We start from the raw sequence: 20,520 nt of genomic DNA, 5'->3' as shown, positions 1-20,520 counted from the left end.
CAGAGAGATGGCGGCAGTGATGGAGCTTCCGGTGAGCGCCGTGCTAACCCTAGATCGGAAGGAAGTGTCGGTGGGGATTGTGTCAGCGATTAACCTCGTGAGTCATGCCCTGGCCCCCACCTCTGCTTATATAGCGCGGGTCACAAGGGCCCACCAACCATGGTTTGGTTGGGCGCCCCCGATCAGGGCGCGAGTCAGGGGCCCGTTCGACCCGTTGGGTTCGAACGGGAGAGAGATCAACCTAACATTCTCCCCCTTGATCTCAACTTTACTTTTAACTTTATACTTTCTAGTTTATTCGTTTCATCACATATTGGTACATATAGCTTGTTTCATCATCACAACTTAATTGCCGTTAGAATCATACACCTACAACATACGTTATGTTCAGAAGCAAATTCTGTTCCTTTTGGGCCTATCCAGAAATCATAAGGCTTTCCCTTAAACCCATGCCGTCTAAGTGTTCCTTGAACACATTTGGTGGTAAACCTTTCGTTAGCGGATCTGCAAGCATATCCTTTGTCCTTATATGCTCGAGACTTATAGTTTGATCCTGAATTTTATCTTTCACAACATGATACCTTATCTCTATTGTTTTGGCAGCATTACTCGACTTGTTGTTGTGAGCATAGAATACTGCGGGTTGGTTGTCGCAGTACATATTTAGTGGTTTTTGAATACAATCTACCACTTTCAAGTCGGGTACAAATTTCTTTAGCCATATCGCCTGCCCCGTGGCTTCGAAGCATGCTATGAATTCTGCATACATCGTGAATGATGCAACTATTGACTGTTTGGAGCTTTTCCACGAAATAGCTCCCCCAGCGAGAGTGAAGACGTATCCTGACGTGGATTTTCTATCATCACCGTCCCCCGCAAAATCTGCATCTGAATACCCTTTTATCTCTAGGGAATCACTTCTCCTGTATATTAGCATGTAGTCCTTCGTGCCTTGCGCATAACACAATGCTTTCTTTACCATCTTCCAGTGCTCCATGCCTGGATTCTCTTGATATCCACCGAGTACCCTGGTGATAAAAGCTAAGTCAGGGCGAGTGCATACTTGTGCATACTGTAAGCTTCCTACGACCCTAGCTACACCTACGGGTACCCGCCAGGCTATCACTGGCAATAGACCAACTTAGGCCAAAAGCCTAAACTTGGGAGAGTACGTATTTCTCACCGATATTACATTTATGTTGACACACTCATTGCTAGATGTCGGTGCTCATACTCTTTCACTGTAATATCCATGCTAGTTTATTTTCTTTTTCCTGCTTTCTTCTTGTGTGTTTGTTAAACATTAAGAAAAACAAAAAATATTAGTTGTAGTTTACTTTTCTGCTGTAGTAGTAGTAATAAAAAAAAGAAAACCCAAAAATATTTCCCGTTCTTCTTTTGCTTGTTGGGAGCTTTCCCGTGTAAATAGTTTTTATTTTTTCTCTTTTCTTTGGGGTCAGCAGGAGAAGACCATGATTAAATTGTTGAAGTGGCTCTTATATGCATTATTGTTGATTTAACCCAGAGCCCATATTGCCTTGTCTTCTCCTGTTTATGGAATGCTCGCAGATTCCAGCTTAGTCCAATGCACGTACACTCTTATTATTATTCACACCATTCGATCATGCAAGTGAAAGGCAATTATGATGATATATGATGGACTGACTGAGATGAGAAAAGCTGGTATGAACTCGACCTCTTTTGTTTTTGTAAATATAATGAGCCCCTCGTTCTTGATTCAGCTTATTATGAATAAACATGTTTGCAATGACAATTAGAGATCGTAGTTGCTTGTGCCATGCTTGATTAGCTATGAGTTATAATGGTTTACCTTGTGTGCCAACATGCTATTGAGATGATTATGATGTCATATGATGGGGTGGTATCCTCCTTCGAATGATTTAAGTGACTTGACTTGGCACATGTCCACGCATGTAGATGAAACAAATCAACATAGCCTTCATGATATTTATGTTCATGGTGGATTATATCCTACTCATGCTTGCATCCAATGTTTATTAATTTTAATGCATGTACATGGCTGTTGTCGCTTTTTAGTTGGTCGCTTCACAGTTTTTTGCTAGCCTTCACTTGTACTAAGCGGGAATACTGCTTGTGCATCCAATCCCTTAAACCCCAAAGTTATTCCAGATGAGTCCACCATACCTTCCTATATGCGGTATCTACCTGCCGTTCCAAGTAAATTTGTATGTGCCAAACTCTAAATTTTCAAATAAACATTCTGTTTTGTATGCTCGAATAGCTCATGTATCAACCAAACCTGTCCTTATCTTCCGTGCTAGGCGGGTTATTCTCAAGAGAAGTGGACTCCGCTCCTCACTCATGAGAAAATAGCTGGTCACCGGGATGCCCAGTCCCATGCTTTATGCAAACCAAATCAAAATTAATTGCAAACAAAACTCCCCCTGGACCTGATGTATGTTGGAGATACTCGTTGTTTCGAGCAAGTCATGGATTGATACTTGTTGGTGGAGGGGGAGTATAAACTTTACCATTCTGTTTGGGTACCGTCTATAATGTGTTTAGCATGGAAGATATCGCCATCTCTTAGTTGTTACATTGACAATGAAAGTATACCGCTCAAAATGCAATTTATCTCTATTTCAAAACCGAGCTCTGACACCTCTACAAATCCCTACTTCCCTCTGCGAAGGGCCTATTCATTTACTTTTATGTTGAGTCATCACCCTCTTATTAAAAAGCACTAGCTGAAGAGCACATCTGTCATTTGCATTCATCACTATTAATTTATATTGGGTGTGACTATGATTGGATCTCTTTTACCATGAATTGCAATGTCTAGTCAGTCCTTGATCTTTAAAGGTGCTCTGCATTTATGTTTTGCGGTCTTAGAAGGGGCTAGCAAGATACCATCTTGTTATATCATATTATGATTGTTTTGAGAAAGTGTTGTCATCCGAGATTTATTATTATGACTTGCTAGTTGATTATGCTATTGATATGAGTAATTATGAGACCTGAGAATTATTGCAAATGTGGTTAGTTATGATTTATGCCGAAAACTTGAATGCTGGCTTGACATAGTTACAACAACAAGAGCAAACGAGTTTGTAAAAGTTTTTCTTTCTTTCTTTCAGTTTGTCAACTGAATTGCTTGAGGACAAGTAAGGGTTTAAGCTTGGGGGAGTTGATACGTCTCCGACGTATCTACTTTTCCAAACACTTTTGCCCTTGTTTTGGACTCTAAGTTTTATGATTTGAATGAAACTAACCCGGACTGAAGCTGTTTTCAGCAGAATTGCCATGGTGTTGTTTTATGTGCAGAAAACAAATATTCTCAGAATGACCTGAAACTCCATGGAACATCTTAAAAAAAATAATAAAAAATCCTCGCCAAAGATGAAGACCAGGGGGCCCACACCCTGTCCACGAGGGTGGGGGGCGCCCCCCACTAGGGCGCGCCCCCTACCTCATGGGCCCCCTGGATGCCCTCCGACGCCAACTCCAACTCTATATATTTGCTTCCGGAGAGAAAAAACCAGGAAGAAGAAATCATCGCGTTTTACGATACGGAGCCGCTGCCAAGCCCTAAAACCTCCCGGGAGGGCTGATCTGGAGTCCGTTCGGGGCTCCGGAGAGGGGGATTCATCGCCGTCATCATCATCAACCATCCTCCATCACCAATTTCATGATGCTCACCGCCGTGCGTGAGTAATTCCATCGTAGGCTTGCTGGACGGTGATGAGTTGGATGAGATTTATCATGTAATCGAGTTAGTTTTGTTAGGGTTTGATCCCTAGTATCCATTATGTTCTGAGATTGATGTTGATATGACTTTGCTATGCTTAATGCTTGTCACTAGGGCCCGAGTGCCATGATTTCAGATCTGAACATATTATGTTTTCATGAATATATGTGAGTTCTTGATCCTATCTTGCAAGTCTATAGTCACCTACTATGTGTTATGATCCGGCAACCCTGAAGTGACAATAATTGAGACCACTCCCGGTGATGACCATAGTTTGAGGAGTTCATGTATTCACTATGTGCTAATGCTTTGTTCCGGTTCTCTATTAAAAGGAGGCCTTAATATCCCTTAGTTTCCGATAGGACCCCACTGCCACGGGAGGGTAGAACAAAAGATGTCATACAAGTTCTTTTCCATAAGCACGTATGACTATATACGGAATACATGCCTACATTACATTGATGAATTGGAGCTGGTTCTGTGTCACCCTATGTTATGACTGTTACATGATGAACCGCATCCGGCATAATTATCCATCACTGATCCGGTGCCTACGAGTTTTCCATATACTGGATTACGCTTATTTACTTTTCCCGCTGCTACTGTTACAATCACTAGAAAATACCAAAAACATTACTTTTGCTGTCTTTACTTTTGTTGCCGCTACCACCACTATCATATTACTTTGCTACTAAACACTTTGCTGCAGATATTAAGTTTCCAGGTGTGGTTGAATTGACAACTCAGCTGCTAATACTTGAGAATATTCTTTGGCTCCCCTTGTGTCGAATCAATAAATTTGGGTTGAATACTCTACCCTCGAAAGCTGTTGCGATCCCCTATACTTGTGGGTTATCACTAATCTTGCACCCTAAAAAAACAAAAAGAGTTGCAGTCTTGTCCAGGTTGACGTTGTAAAAGGCTAGGAGAAAATCAATGATAGAATGTCGAATACACTAGAAGAATCGGTTTAAATCCGACGTGAATGCGGCAACAGTAGTGTTCGAAACACAACAATTTATAGTAATTTCCCATGAAATGGGATACCACACATTCTTGTGCTTCAAACACGATAATGGCAATCTGCACAACACAGCACACTGAAACAGACTGACTCGCTCTAAGACACAGGAGCTTTAATTAGTGCAACACTTCAGCATTCTTTGCTTTGAGACATCGATTGAACTCTAGATACGTGTCTAGTTAGCAAAATGCATTAGGATGGAAAATTCCTAAAGGAGTCCATCTCCACATGGTCATCCAAGGAAGGTTACTTCTGGTAGAAATCCAAGGGAAGTCCGTGCAGTCGCAAATCCCGATGCTTCTCAGTTGTAGGATGTATGTGGATTTCAACGACACTGAAAAAGAAATTCTACTAAGTGCTCCATCTCAGAGTCATTGCTCCATCTCTCTCTTCCCACAATTAAATAGGAACATTGTGTGATCCAACAACTATGTGATAGATGCTTTCACGCCATTCAATACTGCCATGTGAGCACATGGCATGGACATTTTCGTATAGATGAGCAGCTATTGTTGTGAGTGTCCTCAGTGAAGTACCTCACCAATTAGGATTATCGGACCTTCAAACTGAAACCACCTAGCAAGTAGTGAGTTGTGCTAGCGCGTATGTTTGATTATGCAAATCAGGAGTCCTGCTTTTCCTGCTAGTATTCGAGCACATGTCCGTTTACTAGTTCCTGGTAGGATGATTCCCGGGATCACCTAGAAATTCCGAATGAATTGTGATGTTATATGTTTGCTAATAAGTACATAGTTAAATTTTGGAGATTTGTCTGGAAGCGAGAGAGTTTTTGTTGAAGTCCATTGGCTGATTATTGCCCTGCACCGCTGCGGCCTCAACCGCAGCGCAGCACCTCCATGTCGTCATGCCGTTGTGTGTCGTTGAAGCCGCCACCACGCAGGTCCTCCGCGGCTTCCTCACCGTGCCGCCGCAGCCACCGCGGCCTCGTCGCCGTGTTACGCACCTCCATAGACCGACACACGGCCCGGAGCATCGCGCAGCCGCTGGCGAACTCCGCACCGCCGGCACGCCTCCGGCTAGGAGAACGACACCCGAGATAACCAAGCTCATGATTCCAATTGTTGGCGCAAATCCGAAAACTATACACACAAGATAACCCAACTCGAGCACGAACTCAAAGCAATGGCGACGAACACCGCGGCCGTGAACCGGCCTGTATCTTTGCAACCTTTATTCACTGGGTTTGGGACATACCGGCGCTTGGTGGCACGTACCACACCGTGCTGATCAATACACAGGGCTGGAGTCTTTATACGCGGGCGCTCACCCGACGCACGGCCAAGCCATCCACCCTGATCCAGGACGTGGCCAACTACTTCACTAACGGAGGCTGCATGCAACCTCCATCAGCTACGTGCGCGTACTAACTAATATGACCGATTCACTCAGCCATATCTCAACTAACTAACAAACTTTCATCTCAAGATTACTACTAACAGTTTGATTATATATATGCAACTAACGTTTTTGCTCCCCACTCTTTGTACCTCAAACTCTAGTTGTACATGGCGTTGAAGACTTTGGATAAGTAGCTGAGCTGCGCGAATGTGAAAGTTGAGCAGCTGCTAGAGAAGGTAAAGAAACTGGAACACATCTTAGAGAGGGGAGATCATGCGGTAGGAGCAATTGTAGAGGGTCTCCAGAGCATGCACCTCGCCGAGGATCATTAGACCTCCAAACCAAAACCACCTAGCAATTAGTGAGCTATGGCGGCGTAGATGTTGTGTTTGATTATGCAAATCATGACTCATGCCTTTCTCTCTCTCGAAATAGGCTTCCGCCTTGCTTTATAAATAAAACAACCAACCAGTCCGCGCACCAAGTAGCAACATACTGATATAAATAGTCTCTTGGAGCCACAACACAAAGAAGCCCAAACAAACATAGGAGAAAAGCATAAAAAAGACCATCAAGTGGTCATCACATCAAGGGGGTCCTGGAGAAGTTAGTCGACGCGCCGAGGCCTGTAGTGCCTCCAGCATCTGCCCCAGGCGCACCTGGTCCCGTTGCCTAGCCAGTAGGTGCCTGTGATGACTCGAGCCTTTCCTGCCAGCATTTGAGCCTGGCAGGATGCTTCTTCAATTGAACAAACTGAAATGCTACTTTAAAAGCCTGAGAAGTGTTGTGTCAGTACATTGGATAATGCTAAAGACATGTGTGTTTTCAAAAGATAGAGGTTGAATGTAAATTACTCTTACAATACTCCTAATTTATACATAGATACAAAATCACAAACTATAAAGAAAAATATTTCTAAGGGCCTCAATGGTTTAGAAGAATTTCATCGAATTTTGTATGATTTTTTCTGCTAGAGATTGTTGGTTTGTAGGATCTACATATGATTTTTTTATGGTATCTGCATGTATTTGAAAGATAAAAAATACTAGTCTCACTGAAATTCCACTCTATTTTTGCGACAACTATGCCGTAAGCCTAGTCCTTTAGGAATTAATGTATATTTTTCTACAATGTAACCAAGCAATCTATATCACAATTCTACCGGTTTCCTATATCTGCTTTTTTAGAATCATAAGAAACATGGAAGCCCTCAATATAAATTCAGCAGTGTCTGGTTTTTTCACACAATGTATGAAATCAAGTGTTAATCTTGCAACCCCAAAAGAAAAGGAGTTGCAGTCTTGTCCGGTTGACGTTCGTAATTCTGAGAGAAAGTTAAGGGTAGAATCAATTTAAATCTCATGACGAATGCAGTGACAGTAGTGTTCGAAACGATATAGTGCTTCAAACATGATAATTGCAATCTGCACATCACAGCACACATATTCTGACTCGCACCAAGACGCACGCAGCAGGATCGTTAAGCAGTGTGGCACTTCACCCTCCATCGCTTCAAGACAGCAATTCAATTCTAGATACGTGCCTAGTTAACAAAATGTACTACAATGGCAAATTCCTAAAGGAGTCCATCTCCACCTGGCCATCTTGGCAAGGTTACTTTGCATATCAAGCCAATCACGTGTAGTCATAAATCCTGGTGGTTCCCAGTCCTAGCTAGGGTGTATGTGGATTTCAACGACGCTAAAAAAGCAATTCTAACTAAGCGCAAAACTTGAGTACATTGTGGCATGCTAAAATGAACCTAGCAACAACTAAGCTCTACTCCTTAGTCGACACACGATGGTTAGTTTATGAATAGTTACTCCATCTCTGTTCTCGCACTTAAATAGGAATATTGTGTGGTGCAACATCCATGTGATGGATGCTTTCATGCAATTCAATACTGCCATATGAGCACATGGGCATTTTTATTGTTTGTTGGTGACTTGGTGTCCCTCTTTCAGCAGTAGCTCCCCCGTTATAAATTTTGCCTGTATCAACTAACGTTCACAGTGTGGTTCCTCTCAGTGATCACATAGAGGGTCACCAGAGCATGCACCTTGCCAAGGATCATCAGACCTCCAAATCGAAACTACCTAGCAAGTAGTGAGCTTTAGTGGCATAGTTCTATTATGCAAATATAGAGCCCTGCCTTTCTTGCTAGTATTCTAGCGCATGTCCATTTACTTGTTCTTCGCAGGATGATTCCCGGGATCACCTTGAAATTCTGAACGGACTGCGGTGCTATATGCATGCTTTCTTATACATAGTTACATTTTGGAGATTTCTCTAGAAGGCAGAGAAGTGTTGTGGCACTCCGTTGGATACTATGAGGTGTGCATGTTTGCTAAAGATTACCATTGACTGCAGTTTCTTTAATCGTAGATAGATGTGAAATCACAACTCTATAAAGAAAACTAGCCGCACAAATACACGGGTGTCTTGATAGCTGATTACAGAATTACCTAGGAGTGATAGTCACAAAGGTTATTTGCTGTGATGGTTCTCACTAGTATTGATCTGGTTATATACAGCTCGTCCAGGTTTAGTTACACATCAAGAGATGGTGGATAATGAAGAGTGAAGTCTGTAGACCTTGTACATTCTAGCACTAAGCCATAATGCTAGACATTACAACACATGTTAGATAGCACTAACTGGATACAACTAACAATGACCAATAAGAAAAATATGCCGCGATCCACATTTACTTTTTCACTAAAAACATGCAACTTGTGGACACAAAGAACACCACTATAATTAAGATATTAAATTCATGGGACAACATGCCAAGTACTTGCCATCCTTACACTTCCATTATAACATGCATACTATTTTATCAAGATCTTATGAGATAATCACACTTCCAATCACACAACATTAAGACCGAGAGCACAATGTCTTTTCAAGTGCTCCTCCACTTATTTAGCCATGCATATAAGTGCTCATGCAGATGTAGAGCAACCGACGCCTAGATACTTATAGGTAGTACATCTGATCATCACGAGCAGTTGTTGGGCAAGATGAGACCACACTTGCTAGGCAGCACCATGGCGTGGTTTGCGTCGATGTGGTACATTCTCAGCCATATACCGGCGATGCCTTTGTAGCGACAAATGTATGATAGGTTGGCCTTCCCAAGCGCGGCACAACACTCAGCCGATGGGCTGTCCGTCGGGTTATTCACTGCCGCTGTGGGTTGGCAAAGTTTGAATTCATCATTCGACATGCCACGGACGCCATGAACACCCTCTAGTGCGGCTAGGGACAACACCATGACAAGCAACAATATTGCAGCCAATGCCTGTTACTTAGTCATGGATACTAGTATTGTTTATTGTTTCTGGTGGATTGCTAGTGAAGATTTTGGTCTTAGCTAGGTCTTACTTTGGGAATGTGTGGAGTGAATTGCAAAAAACCACCACATTGACGCATAGATTTGCAGAAAACACTGGTTTACGAATTTGTGCCAGAAACCACTGATTATTGGCCTAATCTTTTGCAGAAAACACTGATCACTCTCTGTGAGCATTTTAACCATGATTATGACATATGGGTCCCGCAAAAACTGACATGGCATAATGGTTGGTCCTTGGTATTTTTACATAGGCACCCTTGGAAAAAAAAAACGCAATCAGCTCCTGCTTGCGCGCCGCTGCGTCCGCATCATGCCGGCGTTAGCTGGGTCAGCACGCGGCTGCTGCTGCTTGCGCGCCGCCGCATGGCTCCGCTGCTGCTTGTGCTGCTCCACTGCTTGTCATGCTCCATATCGAACGCAATCTGACACTGCTGCTGCTTGCGCGTGCGGCTGTTGCTGGTCCGCTGCTGCTGCTTCCGCGTCGCTACGCCGACACTGCTGCTCCCGTGTGCCGCTGCTGCTTCTGCGTCGCCGCGCTGCCGCCGCTACTCCTGCTGCTTGCGCGCCGCCACATTACTGCTGCTACTTCCGGGCTGCCGCGCCGTTGCTGCTTGCTCCGCTGCTGCTGCTCGCGCGCCGCCATACCGCTGCTTGATCCGGTGCTCCGCGCCGCCGCACATGTCCGTGCTGTGGGCCGCCACCGCTGCTTGCTCTGGTGCAGGCCCTGGATCCCGACGACCATGAGGGTGAGGACTTGCGGCGGCGGTTGGACCTCGCCGACGTCAAGGGCGCACCTTCTATTCTCTCTGGATCGGGGTGGGGAGGGAGAGTTGTTTCTGGGAGGGAGTCTTTTAAAAAAAAGACCAGTCATTAAATGTGGGACCCACATGTCGTAATTGTCATTAAAATGGTCTAAGTCATCAGTCAGTGTTTTCTGCAAAAGATTAGGTCAAGAATCAGTAGTTTCTGACACAAATTCGTAAACTAGTGTTTTCTGCAAACCTATGCGTCAATGTGATGTTTTTTTTTGCAATTCACTCGAATGTGTGCGATGAATGTTTGGTGTATGGCTCTATTTATAGAGGCAAGCCTCTATGTTCATGAAGTGTGTATTTTGCATGAAGGAAGAACTTAGGCGCACTAAGTGCTACCCACTTGTAGAAGCACTATCGCCTCATATCATGTAAATAATCTACACTTGAACTCACTGTTAAACGATAACGACTATACTATAGTTGGCAACAAAGAAATGCAATGAAGCAAAACTAATGATTCTTTTGAAAGATTGGTGCAAAGATCTCCATAAAGCAACATGAGGAGTACGCCGCAAAGACTAGTTCTTCACAATGATAAAAAGTGATTCTGGTTAATCACTAGACAAGGACGTTCGCTAGCTAGCTTGAATGAAGCATTGAACACTCCAACTAACTGGATGCATGCACCAAATGTAGCTTGAGATATTTTCTTCAGACCACAGAGTAATCAGATTGATATATCTTGGTGTGGTGCTATATTTTGCCGATTTAATCCAGTTATGCTGTCAGGCGAATACGTAGACACAACGCATTACAGATTGCGGCGGGGGTGGAAGGCGAGCTCAACATGGGTTTGGGGGCATGGCGTTAGTCTGTGGTGGTCGAACTAGGGTGGCACGCCGGCAGCTCGACCATTACTGCAGGAAGCGAGCAGGTCCTCACTTTTCCCAAGACTTGCCCCTCTTGTCGAGCCGAGCACCGGTCGCCGCCACTCCTCGGTCCGCCACCATCCTCCTCCCAGGCGAGTGCCGCCACTCCTCAGCCCGCCGGACCAGCGATGTCACCCTTCTCCCTCCGACCAAGCCGCCAGCTTCGGGAGGAGACCACAAGATGCGGAGAGTTGTAAGCCCACTGCTCCTCGACGGCGGAAAGCGACGTATCTGTTCCCTCCTCCCCCTTGGCAGCGCAGCAGGTAGACAAAGCTGCCCCCTCCGAGCTCAAACGGCTCTTCGCGATGAGGCAAAATTAACAAATTTGACCTATGGACAAAATCAAATCATAGAATAAACTGCCCGTGAAACTATTTCACGCGATTGACCTTTTTGTGTGACGCCCGACACGAAGGCGCCACACTACACTGTACAACGCCTCACAGATAGGCGCTACACGCCTGGCCAGCGTCGCACCCGTGTGATCCGAAAATTACTAAGTCAATGTGCAGTGCCTGAGAGTTAGGCGCTACACTAGTGCAACCACTAGTGCTGCGCCTGAGAGAGCTAGGCGCCACACTATACAGTGCAGCGCCTAACTCTTAGGCTCTGCACAATGACTTAGCAATTTTTAGGCAGTCTGGGATGCAACGCTGGCCAAGCGTGTAGCGCCTATTTATGAGACGTTGCACAGTGTAGTGTGGCGCCTTCATGTCAGGCGTCACACAAAAAGGTCAGCCGCGTGAAATAGTTTCACGGGCAGTTCATTCTGTGATTTGATTTCGTCCACAGGTCAACACGGTGACGGCTCGCTTCGTCCCTTTTGACTACTGATTTTTTTCAGCATCAAATTGATTCACCCGTCATATCGTTTCTTGCTCCTTCGAATTTATTGTATGAATCATGCGTCGACCAGCTGTTCTGTTTTCATGAATTACCAGCGACTACTCAACTGCGTTCTACATAAAAGATCTTGCTGCCATAAATTCATATAGGGTACAAAAAAATATGTGTACAACCTTGGATATTGGGATTAATTGAGATGCTCTTGCAGATGCAGAGGCCGGGGTATATCCTCCTTTTCAATAAAATAAAATAAAAAGAATTGAGATGCTCTCATCTAACTTAAGTTTGTAATTCATATCTTGTGGTAGGTTACTTCACACATCGTGACCAGCTTAACAGCTCAGTTGTTGATGTTTGTGTTTGCTACATCTTCGAATTAATTCAGTGTTCAATAATAATGACAGAGTCCACCAAGATGCCAGAAAAGGCTGATTGTTCATCAATTTAAAGCGGCGTGGTACTCTTAGTTATGAGCTATCTGGGATGAATTAAAAAATGTAATTCATTTGTGCATTCACCATCAATCAGGAAGATTATGACAATTTGATGAAGTCGCTACGGGAAAATGATCCTCCGTGGCCTTCCCTGATGCTGATGGTGTGCTTCCTTCCTTCTTGTTTACCATGTCTGTGCCTCGTGGTTTATGTACTACATTGCGTACCTCGATGCAAACTAGTAACGTTTTTGATCCCCACTCTCTGTACCTCAAACTCTAGTTATACAGGGTGTTGAAGACTTCAGATAAGCTGCTGAGCTGCGCAAATGTGAAAGCTGAGCAGCTGCTTGAGAAGGTGGAGAAACTGGAGCATGTCTTAGAGAGGGGAGATCGCGTGGTGGGAGCAATTATAGAGGTTCTCCAGAGCATGGATATGTGTACTGTTGTGAGTGCCCTCCTTCAGTGAAGTAACTCCCCTATTATATGTTTTGCCTGTATCAATCAACGTTCATATTGTGGTTCCTCTTGATGACCACATTTGAGAAAGTCCTTGCATTTGGTGGGGGCAAATGTAGAGTGACCCTAGAGTACACACACCTCACCAAGGATTATCAGACCTCCAAATTGAAACCACCTAGCAAGTAATGAGTTGTGCTGGCGTAGACATTATGTTTGATTACCCAAATCAGGAGTCCTGCCTTTTCTGCTTGTATTCTAGCACATGTCATTTTACTAGTTCCTGGTATAAGATGGTTTCTGGGATCACCTCCAAATTTGGAACGAACTATTGTGCTATATGCTTGCTTATATACATAGTTACGTTTTAGAGATTCTCTAGAAGCCAGAGAGGTGTTGCGCAGTCCGTTGGATACCATAGGACGTGGATGTTTTTACAATATAAACATTAATTGCAGTTTATTTTAATGCACATAGATGCAAAAATCACAAACTCAATGTAGAAAACTAGCTGCACAAATGGACAGTCGTCTTGATAATTGATTACAGAATTATTTAGGTGTGGCCAATGGGAAAAGAAGTTGTGATCGACATTTGCTTGTTCGATAGAAAACATGCAACCTTTTGATTTGATAGAAAATATGCAACTTTTTGACACGAACGACACCAATATAAGATATTAATTTCATGGGACAACATGCAAGGCACGTTTGCCATCCTTACACTTCCAGTATAACATGCATATACTATTTTATCAAGAGCTTAATGAGATAATCACACTTTCAAATTACACAACAACAATAAAACCGAGTAGCACAATGCCTTTTCAAGTGCTCCTCCACTTATTTAGCCATATATAAGTGTCGATGCCGATGTAGAGCAACCGACTCCTAGATGCTTATATGGGTAGTACATCCGATCATCACGAGCAGTTGTTGGGCATGGTGAGACCGCACTTGCCGGGCAGGGCCAAGGCGCGCTTTGCGTCGATGTGGTACATTCTCAGCCATATGCTGGCGATGCCTTTGTAGCGGCAAATGCATGATAAATTGGCCATCCCAAGTGCAGCACAACACTCAGCCGACGGATTCTCTGTCAGGTTATCCACTGCCGCCGCAGGCTAGCAAAGCTTGAATTCATCATTCGACATGCCGCAGACGCCATGAACACCCTCTAGTGCGGCGAGGGACACCACGATGAAAAGCAACAGGGTTGCAGCCAATGCATGTGACTTAGCCATGGCTGTTTGTACTATTATTTTGTATCTAGTGGATTGCTAGTGAATATTTTGGTCTTAGCTAGGCTTTACTTTGGGAATGTGTGAGATGAATGTTTGGTGTATGGCTCTATTTATAGGGGCAGTCTCTTTGTTCATGCAGTGTGTATTATGCATCAAGCAAGAGCTTAAGCGCGCCAAGTGCTGCCCACATGTAGAAGCACTATCTTCTTATCATGAAAAAAAAATCTGCACTTGAACCCACTGTGAACGATAACGACTACCATAGTAAGGCACAGAGAAATGTAACGACACAAACTACTGATTTCTTTTGAAAGATTTGTGCAAAAATCTCTATAATGCAACATCAGTACGCCGCAAAACTATCATAGAAAGTGATTGTTCGATGTGCCCGACCACAAGCTTTTTCCATCCTTTAAAAAAAGTAAGCTTTTTGCAAAAGAAATACGGCTCATGATAACAGTTGAGAATTGAATTGTTTAACTGACCGATCGATTAAGACAGCCACTGAAATATCTATGGTATATGTTCCGCTGCCGAGTTATAGGAATGACTTCATTAGCACTAAGCAAGTGTTTTGCCCCGTATCATGTGTTCACAAATATTTTGTGTTCGAAATGAGGTTGATGTGCTTATATATAGTTAATGAAACGAGATGACCTAGAAAAAAGAAACACCAATCTTGGCCAATGGCCATGTATTATATGTTCTGGATTTTTAATTTGAAAAATCCTTAGAACTCATGTATATGCACATATTACCGAGATAATAGTACATCGCATTTCCTCCCCGTGGAAAAGTAAACAAAAAGCACCTGCTCCTGGTCAATTAATTAGACAAGGACATCCGCTAGCTAGCTTGAAGCATTAAACCCTGCAACTAGATGCATGCATGCACCAACCGTAGCTTGTGGTATTTTCTTCAGACCATAGAGAAATCGGCTTGATCTTGGGCTGGTGCTAGCTTTTGCCGACTTAATCCACTAGTGTTATGAACAGGTAGAGACAACACATAACGTATTGCGGCGGGAGTGGAAGACGAGCTCAGCCAGGGCTTGTCGAGCATGATAACATTCCATGGCATAGATATTTGGCGGGGACGTCGACCGACACTCCAAATTAAATGAAAAGAGTCTATTGTTCATGCCAATAAGACATGTTTGTTGCCCACCATCACTTCCGATAAGCTACTGAGATGCGCGTATATGGAAGCTGAGCAGCTGTTCAGGAAGGTGGAATAACTGGGGCCCGTCTTAGAGAGGGGAGATCGTGCGGTGGGAGCAAAATTATAGAGGTTGTCCAGAGCATGCAACTCACCGGGGATCATCAGACCTCCAAATCGAAACCGCCTAGCAAGTAGTGATCTGTGGTGGCGTAGATGTTGTGTTCGATGATGCAAATCAGGAGTCCTGCCTTTCCTGCCAGCGTTCTAGCACCGGTCATTTACTAGTTTCAATTTCCTGGTAGGATGCTTCCTGAATTGAACAAACTGAAATGCTATTTTAAAAGCATGAGAAGTGTTGTGTCAGTCTAGGATAACACTAAAGATGTGTGTATTTTCTAAAGATGGACATTAACTGTAATTTAATTCTATAATGCTCCTAATTCATCATAGATACAAAATCAACTATAAACAAAAATATATGTAAGGGCCTCAATGATTTAGAAGAATTTTGTAGGAATTTCGGAAGATTTTATTCCATAGGATTTTTTCGGCTAGAGCTTGTTGGTATGTAAGATTGAATTGTATATGATTTTTTATGGTCTAGTTCGCATGTAATTTCAAATAAAAAATTACACTAACCTCGTGGTAATTCTTCCCTATTTTTATGACAACTATGAAATGCACCTAGTCCTTTTGGAATGTATATTTTTTCTACAATGCAACCAAACAATACATCACAATTCTACCAGCTTCCTATTTCGGCATTTCTAGAATTGTTGGAAATAAGGAGGCCCTTAATAGAATTTAGCAGTGTCAATTTTCTTTCACATAATGTGTGAAATCAAGTGCTAATCTTGCACCCTAAAAAAGAAAAAGAGTTGCAGTCTTGTCCAGGTTGACGTTGTAAAAGGCGAGGAGAAAATCAATGGTAGAATGTCGAATACACTGGAAGAATCAGTTTAATTCCCACGTGAATGCGGCGACAGTAGTGTTCGAAACACACCAGTTTATAGTAAATTTCCATGAAATGGGATACCACATTCTTGTGCTTCAAACACGATAATGGCAATCTGCACAACACAACACACTGAAACAGACTGACTCGCTCTAAGACACAGGAGCTTTAATTAGTGCAACACTTCAGCATTCTTTGCTTTGAGACATAGATTCAACTCTAGATACATGTCTAGTTAGCAAAATGCACTAGGATGGAAAATTCCTAAAGGAGTCCATCTGTACATGGTCATCCAAGGAAGGTTACTTCTCGTAGAAATTCAAGAGAAGTCCGTGCAGTCGCAAATCCTGATGCTTCTCAGTCGCAGGATGTATGTGGATTTTAACGACACTGAAAAAGAAATTCTAACTAAGTGCAAAAGTTGTCTACATTGAATATGTGGCATGCTGAAATGAACCTAGCAACAACTAAGCTCTACCCCATGGCCGACAAATGATGGTTTCTCAGAGTCATTGCTCCATCTCTCTTCCCACACTTAAATAGGAACATTGCGTGACCCAACAACTATGTGATGGATGCTTTCACGCAATTCAATACTGCCATGTGAGCACATGGCATGGGCATTTTCGTATAGATGAGCAGCTATTGTTGTGAGTGTCCTCAGTGAAGAACCTCACCAATTAGGATTATCGGACCTTCAAACTGAAACCACCTAGCAAGTAGTGAGTTGTGCTAGCGCGTATGTTTGATTATGCAAATCAGGAGTCCTTCCTTTCCTGCTAATATTCAAGCACATGTCCGTTTACTAGTTCCTGGTATAGGATGCTTCCTGGGATCACCTAGAAATTCTGAATGAACTATGATGCTATATGTTTGCTAATAAGTACATAGTTAAATTTTGAAGATTTCTCTAGAAGCCGGAGAGTTTTTGTTGAAGTCCATTGGATACTATAAGACGTTCATGATTTCTAAAGATAAACATTGGCTGCATTTTCTTTTGTCATACATAGATGCAAAATCACAAACTCTATATAGAAAGCTAGCTGCACAAACGGACAATCTTCTTGATAGTTGATTATAGATTTATTTAAGAGTGACCAATAGGGAAAAATTGTGATCGACATTTACTTGTTCACTAGAAAACATGCAACTTTTTGACACGAACGACATCACTATAAGATATTAAATTCATGGGAATAACATACAAGGCACGTTTGCCATCCTTGCACTTCTAGTATAACATGCATATACTATTTTATCAAGAGCTTAATGAGATAATCCCACTGTGAAATCACAAAATAACAATAAGACCGAGTAGCACAATGCTTTTCCAAGTGCTCCACCACTTATTTAGTCATATATATGTGTCGATGAAGATGTAGAGCAACCGACTCCTAGATGCTTATATGGGTAGTACATCCGATCGTCACGAGCAGTTGTTGGGCACGGTGAGACCGCACTTGCCGGGCAGGGCCAAGGCGCGCTTTGCGTCGATGTGGTACTTTCTCAGCCATATGCCGGCGTTGCCTTTGTACCGACAGATGCATGATAGGTTGGCCTTCCCAAGCGCAGCACAACAATCAGCCGACGGACTGTCTGTCGGGTTATTCACTGCCGCCGCGGGCTGGCAAAGCTTGAATTCATCATTTGACATGCCGCAAACGCCATGAACACCCCCTAGTGCGGAGAGGGACACCGACATGACAAGCAACAATGCTGCAGCCAATGCATGTGCCTTAGCCATGGTTGGTACTGTTATTATGTTATCTAGCGGATTGCTAGAGGAGATTTTGGTCCTGGCTAGGTTTTGCTTTGGAAATACGTGAGATGAATGTTTGGTGTATGGCTCTATTTATATGGGGCAGGCCTATGTGTTCATGAAGTATGCACTTTGCATCAGGAAAGAACTTAGGCGCTCAAGTGCTGCTCACATGTAGAAGCACCATTTTCTTATCATGCAAAAAGAATCTGCACTTGAACCCAATGTTGAACGATAATGACTACCATACTTGGCAAAAAGATATGTAATGAAGCAAAACTACCGATTTCCACATCAAGAGTATGCTGCAAATTAAGACCAATTCTTCACAACGATAGAAAGTGATCCTTCGATTTGCTCACCCACAAGCTTTTTGCGTGCCTTTTTATTTATTTTTTACAAAAGAGAAACGGCTTGTGATAACATTTAAAAATTGAATTGTTTAACTGACCGATGATTAAGGCAAGCACCGAAATCTCTATGGGATATGCTGCGGTGCCGAATTAGACGAGTGACTTCACTAGCGCTAACCACTAGCAAGTGTTTTGTCAGTGTTCACATTTATTTTGTTTTCGAAAAGAGGTTGATATATGTTGTTAGTCAATGGAAAAAGATGGCCTATAACAAAGAAACAACAATCTTGGCCTATGCCTCTCTGATATACTCCCTCCGTTTTTATTTACTCCGCATATTAGTTTTGACCTGTGTCAAACTCTATAAAATTTGACCAAGATTATAGAAAACAATCTAGACTTTTAGAATAACAAATATATATGATGTGAAAATATATTCAATCGTGATTCTAATGGTATTGATTTGGACTTGTGGACGTTAATACCTTTTCGTATAAACTTGGTCAAAGTTCACAAAGTTTGACTTGAGACAAAGTTAATATGTGAAGCAAATAAAAACGAAGAGAGTACCATTATATGTTTTGGATTTTTAGTTTCGAAATCCTTAGAAGTAATGCATATGCACCTATTACTGAGACAGTACATTTCGTGTTCCCCACTTGGAAAATTAAACAAAAAGCGCCTGCTCCTGGTCAATTAGCTAGACAAGGACGCTCGCTAGCTTGAATGAAGCACTACACACTGAAAGTTTGCAACTGGGTGCATGCACCGACTGTAGCCTAAGATATTTTCTTCAGACCATAGAGAAACTGGGTGCTAGCTTTTGTCGACTTAATTCAGTACTGTAATGATGTTAGGCGAATAGCTAGGTAGCCACAACGCACGACTGATTACGGCGGGGGTGGAAGGCGAGCTCAGCCAGGTCTCGCTTAGTCGCTTATAGCATGATAACATCCCATGGCGTGGATGTTTGGCGGGACGTCGACCGGCACTCCAGATTAAATAAAAAGCGTCTATTGTCTATGACAATGTTTTGCTGCCAACCATCACTAAGCTCTAGGCCAGCGGTCCTGCGCGAGACAGCCACCGCCGCAAACCATCTTCACCCGCGACCAGCGGTCCTGCACAAGACACAAACATGCTTTTTAACTTTAGAAGTGAAGTAAGCATATTCATTTCTTTAAACTACTCCCTCCGTTCATAAATATAAGATGTTTGCGATATTTTAACATAGACTACTACGAACTAAAATGAGTGAATAAACACACTAAAATGCATCTATATACATCTAAATTTGATTAAAAAATGGAACATTTTATAATAGTGAACGAAGAAATATTTGATATTGAAGCAAATTCACATAATCCTGAAATAAAGCACATAAAACATGACAAATATTCTAAGAGGCTAAATGAGCCAACTAGGCTAGGTGGGCCAATCGTAGATCTGATAGTTTTGATGTTTGTTTCTTTTTCCTCGTCTAGATATAACTTTGGTCTTATATTATTTTGTTATTTGCTGGCGTGTTTTTTGTGTGCCTATGTTGATGTTGACTATGTGCATCCTACCTTATGCAAAGGTCATTGTATTTGTATCCTCTTGATACTTCATTTTAAGCCAATAAAATCCACCATTTGTTAAAAAAATTACTTGTCTTTGAAGTTAGATATGCTAGTTTTCTCTCTGGATTGTTTAGTACTGTTGGCTCATTTTTATAAAAATAGACCTACTGGGGAGGAGCCCCATGGTTTTCTTAATGGGGAAGGAAGGTGTTAGGCGGAAGAGGACCCCGCCGCCGCTAGCAGCCAGATGGGGCTTTGTTGGCGACTCAGGTCGATGACGAACGGTTAGAGAAACGGGCAGGAGGTGAACCTGCGGTGGAAGATGGATGCACCGCCCGTGTTGCCCAGGGAGAGCGACACGGGTCCTCAGGGACTTTTGCATCTTAAAATTAGGGAGATAATTTCACTTCTCCCGGCCTTTGCATGAACTAGGGATGCAAACAACCATTTTGGTATGAGTATCATGATATTTATATTGATGTGTAGTCTCACCACACACCAAGCCTGGTCCTCCAAAACTTTTTATTTAGTGTGAGTACCAAGATTTTATCTTGATGAGTGGTCTCATCGTGTATCAAGCTTGGTCGTCAAGGAAAT

At 42.8% G+C, this 20,520-nt stretch overlaps 1 protein-coding gene and 2 pseudogenes across 1 annotated transcript; all 3 read right to left on the bottom strand.

Moving 5' to 3' along the window:
- Positions 1 to 9,114: 9,114 nt before the first annotated feature.
- On the bottom strand, positions 9,115 to 9,432 carry LOC119356334 (annotated as a pseudogene).
- A 4,115-nt stretch (positions 9,433 to 13,547) lies between these two features.
- On the bottom strand, positions 13,548 to 14,283 carry LOC119356332 (annotated as a pseudogene).
- Positions 14,284 to 17,486: 3,203 nt separating this feature from the next.
- On the bottom strand, positions 17,487 to 18,054 carry LOC119351927 (putative lipid-transfer protein DIR1). The gene has a single exon (XM_037618699.1). The coding sequence runs from the start codon at positions 17,991 to 17,993 to the stop codon at positions 17,676 to 17,678; it is 318 nt and encodes a 105-aa protein (XP_037474596.1). The 5' UTR covers positions 17,994 to 18,054; the 3' UTR covers positions 17,487 to 17,675.
- Positions 18,055 to 20,520: the final 2,466 nt, after the last annotated feature.

This window comes from Triticum dicoccoides, chromosome 2A (assembly GCF_002162155.2).
Source record: "Triticum dicoccoides isolate Atlit2015 ecotype Zavitan chromosome 2A, WEW_v2.0, whole genome shotgun sequence".
Classification (NCBI taxonomy): Eukaryota; Viridiplantae; Streptophyta; class Magnoliopsida; order Poales; family Poaceae; genus Triticum; species Triticum dicoccoides.
This window is presented reverse-complemented; position numbering and strand designations above follow the sequence as displayed.